The sequence below is a fragment of the Callospermophilus lateralis genome, chromosome 6 (assembly GCF_048772815.1).
Source record: "Callospermophilus lateralis isolate mCalLat2 chromosome 6, mCalLat2.hap1, whole genome shotgun sequence".
Classification (NCBI taxonomy): Eukaryota; Metazoa; Chordata; class Mammalia; order Rodentia; family Sciuridae; genus Callospermophilus; species Callospermophilus lateralis.
In genome coordinates, this window is record NC_135310.1 from 101609621 (window position 1) to 101635494 (window position 25874).

At 33.4% G+C, this 25874-nt stretch overlaps 1 protein-coding gene across 29 annotated transcripts in view; it reads right to left on the bottom strand.

Annotated features, from left to right (window-relative positions):
- Mlip (muscular LMNA interacting protein) overlaps positions 1 to 25874 on the bottom strand; it is a 225866-nt gene that overhangs the window by 79567 nt on the left and 120425 nt on the right. For 12 of the 29 annotated variants that reach the window (XM_076858562.2, XM_076858576.1, XM_076858559.2 and 9 more), the window contains 4 exons: positions 20856 to 20927; positions 9911 to 9976; positions 9745 to 9828; positions 9556 to 9615 (listed from right to left, as the gene is read on the bottom strand). The exons of 5 other annotated variants lie outside the window; for them this stretch is intronic. In XM_076858562.2, coding sequence (XP_076714677.2) covers positions 9556 to 9615; positions 9745 to 9828; positions 9911 to 9976; positions 20856 to 20927 — 282 coding nt within the window. The remainder of the gene's footprint in view (positions 1 to 9555; positions 9616 to 9744; positions 9829 to 9910; positions 9977 to 20855; positions 20928 to 25874) is intronic. 12 more of the 29 variants (XM_076858564.2, XM_076858560.2, XM_076858565.2 and 9 more) reach the window with 5 other exon arrangements.

Sequence of the window (25874 nt, forward strand, 5' to 3'; positions counted from 1 at the left end):
TACAAAGGAAAATAATTGCTCAGCCATTCTGCTCCTAGCTATTTACTCAAGAGAAATAAAAATGTAGGTGTATACAAAGACTTGCTTACAAATATTTCTTAGCAGCTCTAGTAGTAGTAGGTCCAAATAAGAAATAATCCAGTTAACTGGCGAGGGGATAAAGAAAGGACAGCACATCCATTCTATGTAATACTACTCCATAATACAAAGAAGTGAACTACTGATGCATGATGCGTGTGAATGTCAAATACCTTAAGTAGACATACATGTGTACCTTATACTTCAAAAGGAAAAAGTATGGGGAAAACAAAAAGATCATTGGGTATTCAATATTTGGAGTGGAGAGAAAGCCAGTCTACACAGGAATGCAAGGGAATTTTTCAGGTTGAAGGAAATATTGTTCAACTTGAATGTGGTGGTGGTGGTCAAAAATACAGTTTTGTCAAACACACAGAATTGTACAAATTGTAGTGAATTTTGTTGTGGCCAAATTATACCTCAGCTACAGACTCACAGACTCAATAAACTTGACGTTAAAGGAAAAATATATGTAAGCTACAAGAAAGAATTTACTATAAGGATTATATAACAGAATAGATACTAAACAAATTCTTGGAATATCAGCTCAAGAAATTATCTTGAAGGAATCAGGAAACAATAAATAGAAAAGAATATAAAGATTAAGAGACAGAATACAGAAATCAAAAGTGACAAAATCAGTATTAAGATTTCCCAGGGGAAAAGAAGCATTTGGAAAAATAATGACTAAAACTTTTCCAGGATTTAAGGGGAAGGGAAAATTGTAGATAGAAGATGAAAGGCCATAGACAGTTCCAATCAAAATGCATAAGATAAAATTCCAACCTAGACATGTTATCTCTTATATGTAGAGATAAAATTCTAAAAACTCACAGAGCCACTTAGAAATGGTCACTGTTGCAGAAGAACAAATATCATGCTGAAAAAATAGTTCATAAGTATGTTATTCAAAAAGGAGAATCTAGGAAGAAACCTATTAATGGAGAAGACCTATAATTTTAAGTTTAGTAAACTATAATTTTAAAGGAAGGGAAAAATTAAGATACCCTTGCATATACAGAATTCCAAACATGCACAAATAGATCTGTTTAATAAAAATTTCAGCAAGATCTTCATAAAGGGGGGAAAAAGCGGAAATTTATGAATGTGTGAAGATCAAAGACCTAAATAAAGAAGAGATCCAGGAAAAGTATAAACATATAAATGCAGACAAAATTTTAAAAAGTACTAATAAACTGTATATGTTTGTTTAGTATGACTAAAAATAAGTAGAAATTGAAAAGTGTTAATAGTACTTGCATAATGTTGAAAAGATATTGATAAACTTTAAAATTGATAGGAAAATAACATAATTATTGTATTTAGCAATATTTGTGTAACTACCAAAAAACCAAAAAAAAAAATTCAAAATTGCCATCAGTGTCAAAATACCAAAAAAAAAAGGCAGAAAAACAAAGGGAAGAGACATTTTAAATAGAAAAATTTAAATAAAAACTGCAGAAATTAGCACTAATACAATAGAACTGCAATACTCTAAATGGCTAAAGGTTCCCAATAAATTGCATCTCAGACTGAGTATAAAATTGATTGAATATAGAAGTGTGTTTTCCTGTAGAAAACATACTACAGGAAAACAGACAAGAGAGTTTAAAAAGATTAAAAATAAAAGTATAGAAAAAAAGACACCATCTAGAAAAGGTTGAATTAAAAATGTTAAATTTGACTATTTTTATGCCCATAGGAAAATCCTTAGGTTCAAAACAAACATATGTGCTAACAACACTCTTAAAAAATCAGAGCTGAGAATGAACACCTACGCATAAGCATCAGCAATATAGTTTGGAAATGCACAAGTCCAGTAACATACATGCTTACCTAACCTTAGTTTGCTCTTCCTCTTAGCAGCATCAACAATGATATTCTCTTAAACACTTTGCATATAGCTTCCATGACACCACACCACACACTCCAACTTTCGTCTTACCATAATGTCCTTTTCATTCTTTCTTGCTGGCTCTTCCCCCACTGACCTGTGATTTTTGTTGCTGGGAGCTCCATATAGGGCACTTTCAACATCTATGTTGTGATCTTCAGATCTCTAACATTAGCTACAGACTCACAGGTGTAAGCTTCTCTGACATTAACCTCAAACAAATCTGTCCAAAACTAATATAGCCCTCTACCCTCCATCCCACTGGGTCTCCTCCACTATTGTCTATCCTCAAGGCAGACACCTGTGGCTCATTCATGAGTCCTCTCTCTTTCACTACTCACATCCAGTTTCACAGTAAGTCTCAAACCCTTATGCTTCTCTCTGCTCTGAACCACACTCTCCAGGCCAAAAGCACAGAGGGCAATCCCTGACAGCAATGCCTCTTCACAGAAGTCAGAGTGATTGCTCTCAATGGCTCCACATTATTCCCCAGCATTTTTTTTTATGACTTTCCATTTTCTGTGGAATCCAAATTTCATGCTATGACCTAAGTAAGGTACTATCATGAGTCCTTCTCAACTTCACTTTACACTGTTAATCCCTGGCTCTCTATTCTACAAATGCATTGGGTTTTTTCCTTCATTTTCATACAACCAAGCTTTTTCTTGCTTCAAGAAATTCATACATGCCCACCCTTCTGCCTGAAAGCTATCATGTCTGGTCTTTCTATGACTGGTTTCTTTCCATGTTTGAGTCTCAGCTTGAATTCTACTTGTCTGTTACTACAACCAAAGTGCTCTCATCAAATTGCTCTGCCTGGCTTGTCTCATGGCCCCAGACCCATAGTAGGCACTTGATAAATATTTGTTAAAGAAAAGAAAGTGATCAACAGAGCAAACAGATGACCTAGAGAATGGGATAAATTATTTACAAACCATACATACAAAGGGTTAATATTCAGAATATATAAGAAACTTATCTCAATAGCAAAAAAACACCAATTTTAAAAATTGAGCTAAAGAACTTAATAAACATTTCTCAAGAGAAAACTCATAAATTACCAACAGACAAGTGAAAAAATAGTCAATATTACTAATACTTAGGGAAATGTAAATCAAAACCACAATGAGCCCAGTGTCATGGCACATACCTATAATCCCAGTGACTCTAGAGGCTGAGGCAGGAGGATCACAAGTTAAAAGCCAGCCTCAGCAATTTAGTCAACCCCTAAATAACTGTCTCAAAAAAAGACAAATAATAATGATAATAAAGTGTTAATGAGTTATGTGGGAGAAAAGGAATCCTGCCATCAGGGAACATAAATTAGTATAGCCATTGTGGAAAACAGTATGGAGATTTCTCAAACAACTAAAAATAGAACTCTTGTATGATCCAGGAAACCCTACTCCTTGGTATAGACCTAAAGAAATTAAATTAACATTCGGAAAGACATCTTTACTACCAGGATTATTTCAGCAGTATTCACAATAATTAGAATATGGCATGAACATAAATTTCTATTAGCAGATAAATGTATAAAGAAAATATTGTGAATATATACAACAGTATACTATTTAGCTATTAAAAACATGAAATCCTCTTTGAGTTGAGTTTTGTGCATGGTGAGAGATAAAAGTTTAATTTCTTTTTGTTGAATATGTATTTCCAGTTTTCCCAGCACCATTTGTTAAAGAGGCTATCCTTTTCTCCAATGTATGTTTTTGGCACCTTCATCTAATATAACTGTAGTTATAGGGGTTTGTCTCTGTATCCTCTATTCTGTACCATTGGTCTACAAGTCTATTTTGGTGCCAATGCCATTCTGGTTTTGTTACTATTGTTCTGTAGTATAGCTTAAGTTCTGGTATAGTGATGCCTCCTGCTTCACTCTTCTTGCTAAGGATTGCTTTAGCTATTCTGGGTTTTTTATTTTTCCACATGAATTCATGACTGCTTTTTCTATTTATATGAGGAATGTTATTGGGATTTTATTGTAAATGCATTATAAGACTCCTATAACACAAAAATTAAAATTAAGAACCAATAAATGGGATGGATTCAAATTAAAAAGTTCTCAGCAAAAGAAACAATCAAGTGAGGAGAATAGAGAGCCTATATTTGGGGAGCAAATTTTTACCACATGCACATCAGATAGACCACTAATCTCTAGGATATATAAAGAACTCAAAAATTTTAACACACAAACACACACACACACACACACACACACAAAAAAAAATAACCCAGTCAATAAATAGGCCAAGAAAATGAAAAGACACTTCTCAGAAGATGTACAATCAACCAATATATGAAAAATGTTCATCATCTCTAGCAATTAGAGAAATGCAAATCAAAACTATATCTCACTCCAGTCAGACTGGCAGCTATTGAGAACACAAACATAAAACAACTAGGGACAGTGGGAACCTACTTCAACATTGTAAAAGTTATATATGCTAAACCCAGGGCCAGCATCATTCTAAATGGAGAAAAATTGAAAGCATTCCCTTTAAAAATTGGAACAAGATGTCCACTTCTATTCAACATCATCCTTCAAACTCTAGCCAGAGCAATTAGACCAAAAAAAAAAAGGAAATTAAAGGGATAGAAATAGGTAAGAAGAACTCAAACCATCACTATTTGCAGTGACATAATTCTATACCTAGAAGATCCAAAAAATCCCACCAGAAAACTTTTAGAATTAATAAATGAATTCAGCAAAGTAGCAGGATATAAAATCATCATCCACAAATCAAATGCATTCCTATACATCAGCGATGAATCCACTGAAAGAGAAATTAGGAAAACTACTCCATTAAAAATACCCTCAAAAAAAATCTGGAAATCAATCTAACAAAAGAGGTGAAAGACCTCTACAATGGAAACTACAGAACACTAAAGAAAGAAATTGAAGAAAACCTCAGAAGATGGAAAAATCTTCCATGCTCCTGGATAGGCAGAATTAATATTGTCAAAATGGCCATACAACCTAAAGTGTTATACAGATTTAGTGCAATTCCTATTAAAATCCCAATGACGTTCTTCATAGAAATAGAAAAAGCAATCATGAAATTTATTTGGAAAAATAAGAGACCCAGAATAGCTAAAGCAAACCTTAGCAAGAAAAGTAAAGCAGGAAGCATCACAATACCAGACCTTAAACTATATTACAGAGCTATAGTAACAAAAACGAAATGGTATTGGCCCCAAAATAGACTTGTAGACCAATAGTACATAATAGAGGACACAGAGACAAAGTCATATAAATATGGTTATCTCATACCATACAAAGGTGCCAAAAACATTCACTGGAGAAAATATAGCCTATTCAACAAATGGTGAGGCCAAACCGGAAATCCACATGTAGCAAAATGAAATTAAACCTCTATGTCTCACCCTGTTCAAAAATCAACTCAAAATAGATCAAAGACTTAGGCACTAGAACAGAGACCCTGCACCTAACAGAAGGAAAAATAGGCCCAAATCTTCATCACATTGGCCTAGGATCTGACTTCCTTGACAAGACTCCTAAAGTGCAAGAAGTAAAATCAAGAATAAAAAATGGGATGGATTCCAATTAAAAAGCTCTTTCTCAGCAAAGGAAACAATTAATAACTTGAAGAGAGAGCCTATAGATTTGGAGAAAATCTTTACCACATGCACCTCCGATAAAGCATTAATCTATAGGATATATAAAGAATTCAAAAACTTAACACTAATAAAACAACCCAATCAATAATTGGGCTAAGGAACTGAACTGACACTTCAAAGAAGAAGAAATACAATTGATCAACAAGTACTTGTTGATTGATTGTACGTCCTCCTCTGAGAAGTGTCTGTTCAGGTCCTTGGCCCATTTGTTGATTGGGTTATTTGTTATCTTATTGTTTAATTTTTTGAGTTCTTTGTATACTCTGGATATTAGGGCTCTATCTGAAGTGTGAGGAGTAAAAATTTGTTCCCATGATGTAGGCTCCCTATTTACCTCTCTTATTGTTTCACCATCTCTAGCAGTCAGAGAAATGCAAATCAAAACCACCCTAAGATACCATCTCACTCCAGTAAGATTGGCAGCCATTATGAAGTCAAACAACAAGTGCTGGAGAGGATGTGGGGAAAAGGGTACTCTTGTACATTGCTGGTGGGACTGCAAATTGGTGCGGCCCATTTGGAAAGCAGTATGGAGATTCCTTGGAAAGCTGGGAATGGAACCACCATTTGACCCAGCTATTGCCCTTCTTGGACTATTCCCTGAAGACCTTAAAAGAGCATACTACAGGGATACTGCCACATCCATGTTCATAGCAGCACAATTCACAATAGCTAGACTGTGGAACCAACCCAGATGCCCTTCAATAGATGAATGGATAAAAAAAATGTGGCATTTATACACCATGGGCTATTACACAGCACTAAAAAATGACAAAATCATGGAATTTGCAGGGAAATGGATGGAACTAGAGCAGATTATGCTAAGCGAAGCTAGCCAATCCCTAAAAAACAAATGCCAAATGTCTTTTTTGATATAATGAGAGCAACTAAGAACAGAGCAGGGAGGAAGAGCAGGAGGAAAAGATTAACATTAAACAGAGACATGAGGTGGGAGGGAAAGGGAGAGAAAAGGGAAATTGCATGGAAATGGAAGGAGACCCTCACTGTTATACAAAATTACATATAAAAGGTTGTGAGGGGAATGGGAAAAAAAACAAGAAGAGAAATGAATTACAGTAGATGGGGTAGAGAGAGAAGATGGGATGGGAGGGGAGGGGGTATAGTAGAGGATAGGAAAGGTAGCCGAATACAACAGTTCTAATATGGCATTATGTACAAATGTGGATGTGTAACCGATGTGATTCTGCAATCTGTATTTGGGGTAAAAATGGGAGTTCATAACCCACTTCAAACTAATGTATGAAATATGATATGTCAAGAGCTTTGTAATGTTTTGAACAACCAATAAAAAAACTTTAAAAAGAAATTGATCAACAAATATATGAAAGAGTGTTCCACATCTCTAGCAATTAAATTAGAGAAATGCAAATCAAAACCTCTCTAAAATTTCATCTCACTCCTGTCAGAATGGCAATCATCAAGAATACAGGCAACAATGAATGTTGGTGAGAATGTGGTGAAAAAGGTACACTCATACATTGCTGGTAGGACTGCAAAGTGGTGCAGCCAATATGGAAAGCAGTATGGAGATTCCTCAGAAAATTGAGAATGAAATCACCATTTGACCCAGCTATCCCAGTCCTCAATTTATACCCAAAGGACTTAAAAACAGCATACTACAGGGACACAGCCACATTAATGTTTATAGGAGCACAATTCATAATAGCTAAACTGTGGAACCAACCTAGATGCCCTTCAGTTGATGAATGGATAAAGAAAATGTGGTATATATACACACAGTGGAATACTATTCAGCATTAAAAGACAATAAAATCATGGCATTTGCAGGTAAATTGATGCAGTTGGAGAATATAACGCTCTGTGAATTTAGCCAATCCCAAAACACCAAATGGCAAATGTTTTCTCTGATACAAGGATGCTGATTCATATAGTGGTGGTGGGGGGGAGCATGGGTGGATTACACAAACTCTAGATAGAGCAAAGGGGAAATAGAGGAAGGGAGGGGATATGGGGGGAGGAAAGATGGTGGAATGAGATGAACATCACTACCCTAAGTACCTATATGAAGACACAAATGGTGTGACTCTATTTTGTGTACAACCAGAGATATGAAAAAAGTGTTCTCTACGTGTAATAAGAATTGTGATGCATTCTGCTGTTATATATAACAAATTAGAATTAAAAAAACATGAAATCCTATCTGAATAGAACTGGAGAAATGTGAAATAAGTCAAGAACAGAAACACAAACACCATATGATCTCACTTCTAAAAAGAATCTGAAAAAGTTGATCTTATAGAAGTTGAGAGCAGAATAGGGATTGTTGATTAAACTGGGTCATGATGGGAGGGGTCAATCAACTGGTAGCATAAAATTGCTTGACAGAAGGGATAAGTTCTGGTATTCTATGGCAGAGCAGGGTGGGTATAATAAACATAAAACTTTATATATAACTCAAACTAATTAGAAAGGAGGAATCAATGCACTTATAAAGAATTTATAAAAGCTTAATGTGATTGATATGCTACTTGCTGAGTTGTATTCATGAATCATAACATTACCTTGTATATAAAAATATGTATAAATATTATATATCAAGTAAAATTTTTTTAAAATATTGTTCAAGAAAAATTGCCTGAAATCTAGTGACCTAAAATATCATTTTTTAATATAATGAGTACTATATATTTGTTAAATCAATAAAATATATATTACTATTCATATGTAACTTCTTAAATACAATTACTATATTTAATATAATACATATTTTACATGTTCAACAAGTTAAATTTTAAAAATTTATTTTAAATAATAAGTATTTTTATAAAATAATGTTATTTTTGGTAAAACAAAATTTTGAATTAATAGACTTAATGGATATACAACAAAATAGATTCCAAATACAGAAACTATGTTTGTGGGTTCTCTCTGTTAAAAATATAATTTATTGATATCGACAACAATCAGTTCACAGTCTTCTATTTTACTAATAATGGATATTTTTCAATAATGTTCCAGTTAAAAATTAGGATAATTCTTCTAGTTATGAAGAATTCTGCATTTTTAAAATCTACATCAGACATCAATGTCCCATTTTTTGAAAAGACATGCAGAAAGTACTAACTCCAAGACAGAAAATAATGAGGACAAAAAAGAAAATAATAATAATAATAGTTATCAATAAAGGAAAAGCCACATGCATTCTGAAATTTGGGTGAGTAAAGTTATACTCACCAATATAAATATTTGAAAAAAATACAATATATATATATATATATATATATATATATATATATATATATATATATGCTTGAAAAATAATTCAGAGAAGTGTAATGTTTCTCCAAATAAAAATGACTACATTTTAAGAAGGAAACACATATTTAATTACAACAACAAATAGCCTAGCAGTACTTTAGCAATCTAAAATATTTAGCATTCTGTCCCAACGTACAATGAAATTAATTTGGTCAATCAAGTTTTAAAAATCCAGAAATATACCTATATTAAAGCTATTAGAATAGTGCTACTTTAGTCCACTTCATTTTCCAGTTTAACAATTCTAAGTAGCTATAATTACATTAATAATGAAGCTATAGTTTGAGATAAGTCACAGATTCTACATCCAGTTCTATAAAATGCCAACATACAACTACATACTCTAGTACATTTTCCAACTGTTTTGAACATGACCCAAGTAAGAAATAGATTTACTATGCAAATTTGTACACATGTGAACATGTAAACAAACAGAAACAAATGTCAACAACAGCTATACAGTACTTGAAATAGAGCCTGATATTGTACTATTTTTAAAATGCTGGTGGCATTTTTATATATTGGTTTACTAACTATCAATTTCCCAACTGACTATTGAGCTTTGACTCAGTTTGAAAATCACTGACCTAGCAAATCTATTGATCAGTAAATTATAATAAATATATACATACTTTGATTGTTTCAGAACCCAACAATGTCTGAGGGGACCTTGAAGGAGAATCAGAAGAATGCTGGAAGAAAAAGAAAGAAGAAAGAAAGAAAAGAAAAGGACAGTCCTGTGAGGCATTATACTAAAGTAGAGGGAAATGAAGAGAAGCGAAGCAAATGTTTGAATAGCACATTCTATTCTAAGGCATTACCATAGACAAGGAATCCTGCAAGACCTTATCAATGGTAGCACAGAGCTCTTCAGTTTTCTGCCTGAGCTGTGCAGGATAACAAAACTGGAAAAATTGAAACCAGGTACTGAGTTAGCAGTGAGTTCCAGGGTTGCATGCCACAAGCAGGGTAATCTGAAGTCATTACCTCCACAGGAAGGTCTAATGTGCTGTCCTTGGAGACATTTTCAGTCTTGGCTGGTTCATCTAGTGCCTAGTGATAAATGAAATATTTCTCATGTGAGGTTTCCAATCAAATACCAATGTAGTAGAAAAGCAAACCCTGTATATCTTAATTTTCTAAGGAAAAAAATAACTGAATCATTTGATGAGCTATTCTCTAATATGAAGACACTTTCCACATTCGTCTAATTTCCCCTGTGAAAACAATCTCTCTAATATAAAGTGCAACCATAAAGAAAGGAGGCTGTTTGTTCTGTTTTTGACCTGCTTTTTTTCTACTTTACTTTTCATTTAATTGTTTTCATTTTAATTAGTTAAAGTTATTTTCCTTGTTCATTTTTTTCTATCCATTAATTTGGGCATGTGGCAGAGATAATGCCAAGTATTCATCACTTTCTTTTATTTGCTTGAACACAGTTGCACAATATCTTCTTAGCCTCAAGAATTTATGTATGGATTTATGACTGATTTTTACTGAACGCAATAAAAAAAATGATGGGTAACCTCTGGTGAAAGGCAGTTAGGAATGGATATGACTTTTCTTCAGTGCCCCGCCCCACGCCGCTCTCTCTCTCATCTTCTACAGATAACTGACATGCAAGAAGAGAGTAGAAAACATTACTGAGTCACTATTAGATGGGGCTGTGCAGGAGGGTCAAACTGAGTGTCAACAAGCTATAATGTGGGAAGGTAGCAAACATCAATTGTGTCAAGTCATTAAAATGTCAGGGTTTGTCTATTGTGTCAGCTAGTGTTCCTTACACCAAATAATACAGGAGTTATAGGCTATGTTTTTTTGGGGGGGAGGGGAAGCCTTGAAATTTTTTCATTCATACTGAGGTGTAACTCAAGCAACACAAAATCTTAGATCACGTCACACAATAAACAAGAAGCTTGCAATTACAGTTCAGTTCATCCTCTTATTTCTGTGCTCTAATTGCTATGCAAATTACATTTAAATATGCTATAAATATTACTGTGGTGTAAACTTGAAGTAGTTATGTGTATTTTAAAGAAATTTGAATAGAATCACATTTCCTAGTTAGCCACATAACCACCACTCCCTATGATCTGCATTCCTTACTGAAGTTCTTGGATTCTATTTGCTATTATTTCCCTTCCTCTTGAAAATATTACTTTAGCAATTTTTTTTTGTAATGCAAGTCTGCTACCAAGGAATTCTCTTAGTTTTCTTTTAGCTATAAATATCTCTATCTTGCTTCATTCTTGAAGAACTATAGAATATAGAGTTTTCTTTCTCTGTCACCTTTTCAAAGGTCTTATTCCACCATGTTCTGGCCTCCATTATTTCTGAGAAGTTAGCCTTCATGTATTTCTGTTGCTCTGTCTGTAGGGTGTTGATTTTCTCTTTATATTTGAATTTTAGCAGTTTGTCATGTGCCTATGCCTGGTTTTCTTTGTATTAAAATTTCTTGGGAGTATCTGAAATTCTTGAAAGTATACATTTTTGTCTTTCACCAAATTTGGAAAATTTGGTCTTATTTTTTTCACTCCATTTTCTCTCTCTTCCTATCCTCCTTCTGAGACTCCAGTTATATGTTGATATATCCCACACATCAGTGAAGCTCTGTTCAATTCTTCAATATTTGTCTGTCCCATTTTTCAAATCAGGTAATTTCTATTGATCTATCTTCAATTTTATTGATTTTCTATATCTCAAATTTTCTCTTAAGCCAATCCAGTGCACTTTTTATTTTCAATATTTTATTTTTAAATTCTAGCATTTTCATTTGATTCTAATTTATAGTTTCTATTGTTATATTGAGAATTTCTATATGTTAATTCATTATGATAATATTTTCATTTACATCCTAGATCATATTTATAATAATAGCTTTAAAACCTTTACCAGATAATTACAACACCTGGAAAAACTTGGGGTTGATTTCTACCCTTGAATATTGGTGGTATTGTTCTGTTTTTTTAACTGTACAGATATTATGGATTAGAGACTGAATGACATATTATAAATGACTGTTATAAATGACAGATTCTGTTATGGTCTCATGAAAAATTTTTAAGATTAGTTTTAACATGCACTTAATTGGACTCCAAACTCTGCCTGATTGTAGGCAGAAACTGAAACCTCTATTCCATGGTTTTATCCTTTACTGGGCTTCATGGACACATGTATTTATTACTCAATAGTTATCCAAAGATTTGGGCAAAGTTTCTAAGCAGCATTACATGAGTTGTGTGGATTCAAATTTTAAACCCACCTTGGAGAGCAAGCTTGTGGTTAAAGTTTATTCTTTTCCTACCTTGAGCCTACATTAATTAGAAAATATGCTTGTCTTTCTTTTGTAAATGTCTTTTTCTCATCTTTTCCATCCTGTACTTGAGAGTACAACCTTTCAAAATCCTGGCTTTATGATAATGATGCAATTTCAGTTCTCTATCTTGCTCAGTTCCAAGTCTTTCTCTCCCCTTGCCTAGTTAACAATAAATGCACATTCTTATGATTAGTGAGTTTAATACCTTCAGAACAACCAAAGCATCTGCATGCAGATGAACATTCTAAATTTCAGTCTAGTATGGTATTTGGTCCTTTGGGATTTCCCATACTTTTTTTATGTACTAAAGCTGTCTACTTAATTGGACCACACTTGCCAGTATTTGACTAAAAATGACCTAAAAAGATGGTAATTTCACATATTCTACCTAGTTTTAGAATTTTGGTCATCAATTCTAAATGTTTTACCACAGGAAGCTTTTCAACCTATCTAGTTCAAATCCACTTTCAAATTTCAACAATCTACCATCCCTAAGTTCATTCAGAAATATGTGCCATGAGTTTCCAAGACAGGTACTAAAGAAATCATCACAAATGTGATAAGCAATTACAGACTAATTAGAATAAGTGACTGGTCCTTCAAGGCAATCATTTTCAAAGGAAAAAAAATAATGATCTGAATATAGATGTTCTGGTAAATTTGTAAACAAATAAAAGAACCAGTTCTCTATTATAATGTTTTATACAATTTTTTTTAGAATACCATTCTGACCTGTCCTCTTGTTTAGATTTGCCTCCCATTTCTCATTTCTTCATTGTCATCTTGATTTAGCTATACCCTTAATTAAACTTGTCCCACCAGGACATGTAACTGAAATTCATTGCTCATCAGAATCTATTTTCCTCCTTTTTACAAACCCAGGCAAATAACAGTTCTACATCTACACCTATAGGCCTTCACCTACAGGCCTCATGTCAGATGCTAGAATCATCTCTTTAGCACAGGATATATGAATTTTAAGAATTCATAAAAATGGCATCTAAAGGATAAGCTCTTACCATCCCTTTATTTTAATAGTTCACAAACAAAATATTGTCTGAAAGCTTTTGTTTCCAAAATGCATTTCTCCCTACTATATAACAAAATTTAGAAGATTAGTTATGATAACTGAATAGAAATATTTTTATCAAAAATAATGTCTTATGCATTTTATTTCTTCCTCTAAAATTAAGATTACTAATGAGAAATGATGGGCGGGGAACAGAAATTTTTACATAATATCTCCTAGCTGGTGTTCAGAGGGTTTACTATTTCCCTGATGAGAGGTGTTCATCAGTTTCTATTCATACTGTAGGTAAGGAAGTGGTTCCTTCCCCAGTGTTATTAGTATGAACAAACACATGACTCTTACACCAACAGATGCTAAGTCACAATGGTTTATATACAGTGTATATCACAGGTACCTGCAGTCCAGGAAAGGAGGACACCAAATAGTATGCGGGTCACTCAAGACTTGAACTAAGGTACAGAGTGAACAACCAGGGGCAGTGGAGTCCAGCTTCATAGTATCACTTAGAGAACTCCTATTCATCTTTTTCTTTGCTTTTCTTTTTGATGTAGAACTTATTTTTTCAATTGTTTGTGTTCAACACTGATTCATCTTGAAGACCCAAATCAGACTCCTTTATAATTTCTTTCTGGCCCTCTGACTAAAGTCAACCATTCCCTGATTAGGCACCATATACTTAAGCATACTGTATGGTAATTTTTTTCTGAAACTATTTCTTTACTGTACTGGACTATTTGTTCTATTATGGTATTATCTTTGTAGCCCCAGGATACAGAACATGGTAGAGGCTCAGGAAAAATCATCAGGATGGATTGAAGAGTGAACTCAGAAAGTAATGCATTTAAATGAGTAAATGAATTATATAAATATGATTTTAGGACTCCACAGTGAAATGCTTTAAAGAAGTGGTTTAAACTCTAAGTATTTTAACTAATAAATAAATTAGTTATTTTTCCATAATATAATTAAATTTGCTTCTCATCAATAATCAGCTCTTAGCATGTGATCAGTATTGGTACAGTGAGATGATTTTTTTTTTTCAGTCAAAACCAGATGTGGTTGTTATTTTAGCTAAACTGGAAAATTACTGCAGGAAAATACAACTTTTGTTGGGTTACTCTAATTATTAGACTTCACTCAAAGAATGTCAAAATTATCTACTTATGTCCCCAAGAAAACTAAGCAAGATAATGGTTTTAAGCAGAAATGCCAAAACCTGAAATGGGGGCAATAGTCAGACTGTGTTAAAACTATTTTGTAGGTGGAGGGGCTTATTTTGGATTAGATAGCCTTGAAATTTACTAGACTTGGTATTTGAACTGACTAGAAGTTATTTGTCAAATATATCATCTTGATCCACTTCTAACAGCCATAAAAATAGCATTTTTTCATTGTTCAAAAATTTATTAAAAGAAAATATTCTAAATCTCTCTTAATAAGCCTGAGAATAGATTTTTATATATTTATATTTTGTTTGTTTTACAAGTTAGCCAGCAGGGTTGTATTGAGGTTTCTTTACATTTGTTCATTGTGAGTCAGTCTCTAAAAATATTCCCCAGTAAAAATTGTTATTAAAAACATTTTTCGGGGGGCTGGGGATGTGGCTCAAGTGGTAGCGCACTCGCCCGGCATGTGTGCCGCCCGGGTTCGATCCTCAGCACCACGTACAAACGAAGATGTTGTATCCACTGAAAACTAAAAAATAAATATTAAAATTCTCTCTCTCTCTCTCTCTCTCTCTCTCTTAAAAAAAACATTTTTCATCAAATTGCACTATAGCAATTGATGCATAAATAGAATATTGTTTAAATCTTTTTTAAAAGATTTAAATTTTTAAATCTAAATTTTCAGATATATTCTTACTAGAATATTTACAATTTACACAGAACAGCAAAATTTGGAGCCTAGATTTTAAAAGGAGACATAGTGAATCCGACTTTCAGCAGAAAATAGTTTCTGAACCTAGCACTGCATTATAATTAAGAGCCAAGTGCTATGAAAAAGCATCACAGATCATATTTTCATCCTTATGAGAAAATATGCCAATAAACTGTAATAGGTGTTCTCCACTGAAAAAGAGCACCTCTGATAGAACTGTACTTTTCAGTCAGATGTATTGAATTGGTCTAAACTGCTCCCCAAGGAAATGGGATTAAGTTCTAAAAATCTGAAGATGGAATGAATTGATCGTACTAGAAATGAAATTAGACAGCAAACTGCCTCCAAAGGAAGAATGATCTAAAAGGACTTGTAAACTTTTTGTTATCTCTCGACCGTCTATTGAATTGAATTTCAAAACTTCTGTACATGAGTTACTGGGTTTTAGTAAGGATCAAGTGAACCTTTAAAAATGATTTATGTTAAGCCTAAATGCCCCTATACTTTCTTAATCTGCTCAAACATTTGGTAGAATAAATCACCAGAGCACTACAGAAGACTTGCTTCAGGAATACAATACCATTTGTAGGATTGCAGATATTCTCAGAAAAATAAATCTTACTTTGATTATCTAGTTGGGGAATCAGGTCTTAAATAAAGAGGGGAAAGTATACTCTAAGCCAAACGAACTTGCAGATATAAAAAATTAGTTTCTTTAAAGATCTAGGGACTATTTACCAAGAGATTATTTTCTTGTGATCAGTATAAATTTTTTAAGAACCAAGGAACTCAGTGTTTTTAGTCCCATGAGCTTTGAAAGAGGATTAAATGCCTGTTCCTCCCACAGAAAAAGAGGGATTTTTGCAAACTACTACAATGGGTTTCAGATCCCTTGCATCAAGGCTCAATGATAGGAGAAGTCATACTTTTTCTCCATTTAATTAAGAATATCAGAAGCGTGTTCCTTATTTCCGGGCAAGATCTACTTCACTATAATTTGCCCCACCTCTTTCAGTAGCTCCAGGAATTGTGCTGATTTGCAATCCCTGGCTCCTTCAAATCTTTTCATAGCTAATTTTTTTTCCAATTCCCTTTAATTGTTCCTTGTTTAAAAAAAAAATGTCATTCTAATTCAAAGAGGACTTCAATACATTTTAGCGAGTGATGAAAAAAATGTTGAAGACAGGGTTTCAAAATCACCACCTCTTGCTCAATACTTCAAGTTAGCAATCTGATGTCACCACTGCATAAAGAGCAGCGTAATGCTGGAAGATCAGATGTCCTTTGAGGTTCAGCAATATACTAACCCTTCACAGAGTTGTGAAGATGGTAAACCACGTGGTTTGGTGCCTGACCACCAGAGTACTCAATAGGATGCCATTGCAATGGTATCATCTAATTGCCCCAATGCATCAAGTCAAAAACCAACCTGCTACCCTTGTATCAGAAGGCCTTTTATGGCTTTTCACTGGAGTATAGAATTGGTTAGGCTTACTCTATCCTAAATATTTTCCAGTAGTAGTAGTGATAGTAGTAGTATTTCAAATATTGTATACTAGGCCCCTTTATGCTCTTAGGAGTGAAAACTTGACTTAAGATTGGGATGCAATTGCAAATTTTAGAAACCTACCCAGCCCCAAACTAAATACATTCATTCACTGAACATTTAAAAAAAGAAAACTACTATATTTACTCAAAATGTTCATGATGGAGAAAGAAACCACTCAGTATGAATAATTAAATGTGATATAGAAGGTGCATCCAGACAACCACCTGAGGATAATTAGTTAAGCATGGGTATGAAATCTGGAAATGTGTTCATTGCCAAAGAAATTGGGAACACACTTGCCTCCTGTACTAATCTAAATTAAGTGATGCCTCTCTTATATAGGTCATTGCTAAATTAACAACCAGATTTTGTTAAATTTTTGAAATAGGCAAAGATCTTAAAATACTCTCACCCAAGAACATATGCTTAATCAGAAAAAAAAAAGATAGAAAATCATGTTTTTAAAAATCAATAGTCAACTTAGAATAAATTGATTTAACAACTAACTTGATATCCCAAATCTTTGCCTTTCTATTATTATACGATGGTCTTTGCAATGGTCTTCAAGATAACTATCCTTTACCTTCCTTCTATGATGAAACAAAAGAATTTATCCTGTAACTCTCTATTTAAATAACTAACCCTATAATTTTATTTGATACCTGTAAAATTGTGTGTGCTAGAATTATTTTGTTTAAGATAAACATACTTATAAATTAAATTTATTTTGAAAATGGCAGACGGTAATGACATTTATTAGGAAAATTGTACTTCACCCTTGTCCTGCTTTTATATTGAAGGGAACAGAAAATTTGAGCTCCCTTCAAGAAAAAAAAAATTATTTCTTTCTTGGAAAACTATTAATCATTAATATGACAAAAAATGCATATTTTGACATCATGAAATATTCCTTCCTTCATGTGCATTTCCTTAAAATAATTATACAATAAAAATAACAATCCATTTACTTGAAATATTAGATTGTTCCCACAGCTTAATTTTAACTTTTTACAGATTGCTCTCAAACTCATATAAGAAGAAAACTTAGTCAATAAGAGTTCTTTTAATATTCCCCAAAATAGATGATTGTGCAGGCATTGAGACCAAGAATAAAGTTATTTTGTCCATAGTACTCAGTCTATCGTTCAGCATGCTAGAGTAGAATCCATAGAAAATTGCAAATACAAGTTTACTTTATAGTCACTCTTATTTCATCCTCATGTCTTAGAGAAGATGATTATTGGAGGAAACTTAAGCCAAAGACCCTGATGCCAGCACATTAAAATATGATGCCTTATATTTATCTCTTCCTATAAAGCCTTAGTTAGGACTTAAGCTAAAAATGCTTCCTTCACAAATGTTCACAGAGGGAAAATGATAGAATATGGAATAAGCCATAAATTTAAGTTTTGATGCAGACAATAAATTACAGAAGTACCAGAAAACTCGTGTCCCCTGCCAACAAAATGCACTCTTTTGAAAATAATGGGCTTCATCCAGGAGTGATTAGAGCTGAAACCAAGCCAATAATTTAATGATAGCTTAAAGCCTCATTGCAAGAGACGCCTGTATTTCAATTTACAGAAAATCTTGCTTTTAAAAATAGTATTATTTTCAAAGTAATTCCAGTTTCTCGTTAATTATACAATATGCTATGGAACAAAATGCAGCACAAGATAGCCATTATGGCCATAATCCAGCTGGGGATAGAATTAATTGTTGAAATATTTAAGACTTAAATTATATATGCAAGTTCTATCTTCAAGGCATTCCACAGAGTGGACCAAGTATTATAATGAGACTGCATCTTCCTGACCCTTGATTGAGTTCTATGCAATATCAAAGGGACCACAAAAAAGCTTCTGTGATTGAAAATATTCCAAAATGTTAATTCTTTTCAAAATAGAAAAAATTCTTAAGATTATAGTCCTAATTTTCCACTCAATTCAAAAATAAATCCCTTTGATTTTAGTGACATAGGATGAATTATATTGTGTAAACAGATGTGTAAAGAAGACTAAATTGCCAGATTTATTTTTAAAACATTACAACACTGAAAGGAGCAACAAAATTCCATTAAAGAAGTATTATTGTAAAGAAAATAAACTCATTAAATCTTTATATGTCCATGATTTTAAAATTCTTACAAAGCAAAATTTCTGATTAAGAAATACATAACATGGAAAAAATAATAGAAAATTTGCAAATTTATACAAAAGATCTAAAGAAGAAAAAAAATCATATTATACCTTGTGACCTTTGAGTAATTTAAATATTTATTGTCCTCAAATAATTTACCTTGGCCAAAAGACAATTATCTACTCTAGTGTTCATACAATAATCTGTCCCTCCTTAAAATAGCATTGTGTTAAATTAATCATCATAATATTTACATTTAGTTGCACCAAAATTTTAAAAGGTTACTTTTCTACAATGTTATATTTTATGCAAAATTAAAAACATAATGCCTTTCCCAAATAAACTTGCATGGGTTGAATATACATCAAAACCACCATACATATTTATGAAACGGGTTTTTGAGAAAACTGAAAATTGAATGAATGAATCTTCATTAATAATGATCAAACAGGTTGTAATCTCTATAATCCAGTTAATTGGAAGAGGAAAAGCTGGAAGATAGAGATTCTGCATTCAGCCTTATATCACAGACTTTCCTGAAGTATTAGCTGCCACTTTTCTCAATAGAAAATTAACTTTGCAGCACTACTCCAGGAGAATGAGCTTCAGTTAGATGGAGTATGTAGAAATGACACCAGGATGCAGGAGGCTTCTAATCTCCTCTTTGCCTCACTGATGAGAAAGTTTGTTCCACATCTGTGAAAGCAGACACTGGTGACCAGAGACGGGAGATCTCTGTTCGAAACCAGCAGAGGGCCTGTGGTCACCACGACTCCCATGATCGCCCTAAACTGTGAGCCAAGGGGCAACTGGGGCAGGGAAACTTCACACATACTCCTGAAGTTTAGTGCCATCTCATCTTTTAACAAGCTATCAAAGGTAGAAATTCAGGAAAGCTAGAGAGAAGCCTGCAGATATCTCTGAAGACTAGTGACCTTTCAGGACAAAGTATGTAACTATATAGAACATAGATTCTAGACCATATGTGGATAACATGAAATTATAACCAGAGATATAAGATATGCGGTTCACTTGATATTCACCTATATGCTATTAGCATTTCTCACTAATAGTTCCTATTATCAGATAAGATCTCATACAAAGGTTTCATTGCAGATTATGCAAATAGAACAAAAATATTGATTTATAAACCAGTGATCAAAATACCACCTCATTGATAAACTAACATTTTGAAAAATGATAGTAACAGTACTTGAAACACTACAATTACACAGGGGAAAAAATGGGCTTGACACACTAAGCGATAAATAGACTACATAAAAACAATATATGAAATGTATAATTTGACAGACATGGTAGTTGATTTTACTTTGATTCTGATATGAACACTTCATTTGAGTCTCATTTAGACAAATGTGGTGGGCTTACTAAACATGACACTTTAATTTACAAGCTGAAGTAACATCTTATAATTTTATAATCTCAATAGCAAAGCAAAAATGTCCTAGAATCATATGAAAGCAGCTCGGTCATTAACAGTGATCTCAATCCTCCCTCATTTCCAGCAAAAATGAATGAAGAAGGTTAGGTCATCCTGAGGTATATGATGTTATTCTCAATTATAGTGTAGTTCCACATTGTGTAGTGGTGGAAGCCAATATTAATCATCAAGTCTTGACCAGTCAATGACCAAGGTGGCCAGTTGCCACATAACCCCATATCGCCTTGATTCTTTGATCAAATGAGTGAAGTAGAATAAAAGTTTTTGAACATAAAAATTATTTTAAGTTCCAAAAGATAGGTATATTTTCACATCTGAATCAAGCTCCCCAAGTCAGCTAGACAATGGACTAGTCATCTCTGAACTCATTGACCCCTTAATGATAAATCAATAATGTATCCAGTTATATTAACCAAGATGCTTTCATGCACATCATCCTTAACTAAGAGCAGTTTTATTTAACTTTAAAATATAAATCTTCCCAACAGAAATTTTAGAAACATAATAAAACTGACATTAGCAACATAAAATTCACTCTGTTTTTGAGCCAACACTGACCTTCTGTTCCAAAAGTAATGTGTTTGTAGGAATTGCTGCAAAAGCCTTGTAACTTGACTTGGTCTTGTATTGCTAGAACGGGTAACCAGAAAGCAAGAGTGGAGATGAAAAAGTGAAGAATATGACAATTTTAGACAGCTCTACCAAGTTAAATGACAGGTTATCAAATGAAGAAAAGAGTCATTATACTTGAACAACTTGCTTCTGACAAAAAGAAAATTAGCTCACATGTTAATATTTTATTAGAATGAGAAGCAAAGAAATGCTACAGTAAAATATCAGCCTAGAGATCATAGGCAATTAAATGCAACACAGTTTCACAACTTAAAAACATTCATTTCCACAGTTACATATAAATTTCTCATTAGCTGCATGCCCGCATAGGAGTACTATTCTATAAATGAGCAAGGTTCATTCTGTTGATCCTCAAAGGAATATTTCTTCTTTATAGTACCATAATTAACAAATAGTATAGCAGTAAATTTAATTGAGCTCTTGATACATTTTTGCATCATTCATAAAAACAGAGATCATAATACATAAAATTGAACAACAGTTCTTAACAAGGTAGTCAATAATTTTAATAAAATATCAGCAATATAACTTCATAATGGAGAAACAAGTAAAAGCCCCTGATCTTTTAAGTTCATTTTTTCTACCTCATCATCATCTCTTGCACTTTCTAATATACTGATATTGATAAAGTAAATTTTAAAAAATTCCTAAATTTTAAGTAAAACAGTGTGATCTAGTTTAGTTTTATGGACTATTTGGAGAAGAGAGGTGAGTATAAGGAAGTTGTAGGAAGCAGGATAAAAAAAGCATAATCAAAAGCTCAATTTGGATATTACTCTGGGTCTCAAGCTGATTAAGTTCAAGGCTCCTGTCTCTTCAAATGTCCTTGCTTTAGGCAGCTTCCCCAGTGGCTCAGAGCTAACCGGAAATTGGCACAGTGCTATAGGGTGTCTCAGTTCCTAAAGGAAACCAAAGGGTCTAATGAAGAAGACAGGGCAGTACAACAAAATTAAACCTTGAGTTTATGAGCATAATTAAAGTAACCTTCATTAAACTGCTGGGATGAAGCTAAGAGGATGACACATTCACTGTTCTAGGAAGAAGCTAAAGTAGAAAGAAGTGCCAAACCTGGAGGAAGATGTCAGTGTCCAACTAGAAACAGAAACACATTTTCTTTGTTCATTTTTAAAATTTTCTGTCTACTGTGTTAGATATAATGAAGAGAATTGAGCCATCTGACACCTGGGTGCCAGCTGGTTTGACATAAAAAACCACCTTATCCTGATAACTGTGTTCACCCACACACATGCTCACCTCATACACTCCATACACACAAACAAATGCACATATTTATATGTGCACAGACTCCTAAATTCACATGCACTCACATAGAGACATACATATATACACACTTGCACCTGTGCAAACACACACTCAGCAAAGCATGCAAAGATCTCAGAAGCTGCATCCTTTTTTCCCCATGAAATAAACTCTGAATGTTTACTTATGTTCTATTTTTATCTTTTATATAACTATTTCCCTCGTGAAGTTCTGTGACCTTCTACCAGGCTCTCCACTCTTCCAAGTCCTGTACTCCCATCTCCTCCTATAAGAAGGGCAATTGCTGGAGGATATCTCAGGTCCCTTCATTCCCTAAGACTTCACATTGACCCTAAAATGCTGTGGTCTACCAGAAACAAGGTATTTGAATAAGGATTGAAAAATTCAATGTCCCCTCTTCATATAGGAGCAATAGGAATTGACATTTATTATTATTTTATTTTATAGAAATCCTATAATTAAAATCCATTAAGAAAAGCAGAAGCATGATCTCTGTCCAAGTCCATCTTATTAGGTTTGATTTCTCATTGTAAACTGTGAGGATAATGATTTTTATATTATTTAATGTACTAATATTATTTAATGTTTTTAGTAGGTGTGTCATTTTTAATCTTCAATCAAGTTACATACCAATGATAGTAAGTTCTTACTAGTGGGTTATTTGGTAGCTGTTAAACTGTCCTGAAAATCTGTTTGGATATGTACAGTTCAACCAGTGGATTCATTCAACAAATATTTATTGAGTTAACTACTCTATGACATGCACTAGTCCTCTAAGACACATATATCCTTTCTTTTTCAGTCTGAAAATCTTGATTATTGCTATAAAAGATACTTTTTGGATCCACTCTCTTTCCTTTGAGTTCTCTCAACAATATTGTTAAACCCAAACATGAAGTTCTTTATTCTAATTTGGAATATATTTCTTTTTCAGCATTCCATAGCTTCCAATTTTATTAGTTTTCCTATTTGATTTAAAAATAAAAGAAATAATATGAAGTCTTTTAGAAGGGAGATTTTATATTTTTTCTCATTTTATTTTCAACAAATCTTCCAGAGAACAAATGTTGAGCAAGAATTTGTTGACTTGAAATATTAAAGTATTTAATTGAAGATTATAGAAAGATTCAGAGGATATGAAAAAACACAAATTTGGGTTCTTTATCTATTGATCCAACCCTAGACCCACTTGGCTGACATCCATCTTCCCCGCTACAAACATGTGTGGTGGGCACTTCTAACGCGTTATGATTTTGAAGTCATCCCCCTTTGTGATCCACAATGTTTGAATTCATGAACTTGGATCCCTGTTTTGTTTAGGGTTTGTTATGTGTGTGTTTGTTCATTTGTTTTTCCTTTGAAAAGTCTCTTCTGCAAGTTAAATTGTACAGTCCCCCAATTAAAATGCAAATACTCCCTATCCCAGGTAAAAGGAAAACTTGACAATCACTGATTGACATTTGAGTGTGAATTATTACTAAAATCAATTTAGCTGGAGAGAGGCCAAGGGAATGGGACATGAACTGGTTAGTGTTAAGTCAAGTGACACAAATAGCAGACATGGAAGAATTGTGGAATATCAGGAGTCCTCAGAAAAGCACCAAGATCTTTGGAAGGTGGTGGAATAAAAGATAGTGAGATAAAAAGGAATTGAGAAAATATATAAGTCCAGCTGCTGTTTTATCATTTCATACAGTCTCTCAGATGATTGCTGAAATTTGTTATTCAACCTACAAAATAACACAGAAATGTTATCTTCACTTTCATAGCTACCACCTCCCAAGCCACCATCATCACTATCTTAGCTGACTGATTATAATAACCAAAGTCTCTCTACTTCCCCTCTCATCCTCTTACAGTCTACTCTTAACACAACAGCCAGGTTTGTGTCACTTGTCCATTCAAAACTCTTCAATGGCTTTCTGTCTTCCTCAAAGTAAAAATCAAAGACTGAAGAGTGTCCTACAAGACCCCATAGGGTCTGGTTCCCAGTTAGGTCTCCTTCTGACAACGCCCAAGTACTGTCACTCCTCAACTCCACATTGGCCCCAGCCTCTGCTCTCAGAAATTTTTCCTCACTCTGCTCTCTTAAGGAACATCACTTCTTTGGATGTTGCTTTCTCAAAGATGATTGACTAATGATTTGGAGAGTTATTATTGATTGTTTGTCTTCCACCACGAAATATAATAAGCAGGCATTGTTGCATGTTTTGTTTGTTGTAACTTGGAAAGATATATATTAGTTACTCATTACATATTTATTGAATGAATGATTTGTTTGAACCCAAACTAATTATTTTAGGTCATGAAGACACATCTCATATTGCTCATTTCCCAAATGCTATGCAGTTCTGAAGAAATGGAGACAGCCACATACTGACTGCTGCCACTAATTCATCAGTGTAACGTAATTGAAAATTGTTTGATAAATGAATGAGAGTTTAATAAACAGAATACCAGCTATGAAGACTAATGAAATATCCAAAGCTCCCAGCAGTTTCCCTATACAAGTTATATGTCCAAATAATTTTGAGGCCAGGCACATTACTGGAGGACCTCATAACTGTTAGAGATATTCAGATCTTTTACGAACCCCTTTTAGTGCGATTCTGATGTAATGGTCACTCCAATTTATATTAAATACCATGATGACTTACTACAAGAAAAGTTTAAATTATTGTATATATAAATGAAGGCAAAATATATTTGGAACCCAAACACAACCCCTATGGGTGAATTTTATGATATCCAGTCTTTGTCAAGAGGAAAAAATATGTCTTAGACAATATAAATATTGATCAAATAGTAGCCTGAGCAACATTCAGATAAAAGTCTATCCTGCCTAGGGCCAGACTCAAAACAAAATAATATTTTAAAATCATGTCTGATGTAATCCAAGTAATCCAGTAATCCTAGCAAGTCAAGAGACCAATAAGGACCACAAGTTCCAGGACAGCTTCAGCAACTTAGCAATAAGTTATCTCAGAATAAAAAATAAAAACAAAAAGGACTTGGGATGTAACTCAGTGGTAAAAACAACCTTGGGTTCAAACTGCAGTATACACACACAAAAAAAAAGAAAAAAACAAAACAAAACAAAAAAAAACCCTGCATCTGAAATTAACATAACAATTATATCATGCTAATGCAAACAGATTCAAACTATAAGACCTATCAATGAAAAAGAAACATCAAACTTGCTCTTTTTCTGAATTTAGCTCAGCATACTCTGGCTGTTCCATTTTATTTTAATATCAAAGGACAGTAGGGTCCAGACTTTGAACTAATATCCTTCAAGTATTTCTGTTTCAATTTGACGGCTATCTGTGTTCTAGGACCCATATCCTTTAGGAATCTGGGCACAAGTGAAGCTGATCTAAATCTGAAGCTCTTTGACTTCAAAAAGAGCCCTGTGCTTGGATTAGCACCACCCTGGAAGGAGCAAGTCAAGAAACAACTTACGAAACCATAGAAATTCTTTGATTTCACAAAGCTTTTGTCTCTTTCTTCCTATCATTCTATAAAATAACCATGCCAATTTAAACAAAAGTCAAATGTCAAAAGAAACTAGGATAAGATTTATCTCTACCAGCATCAATTTTAATGATTTTTATACTTAAGGTATACTTCTTGAAAATAACTGTTTGTAACAAAAAAAAATGT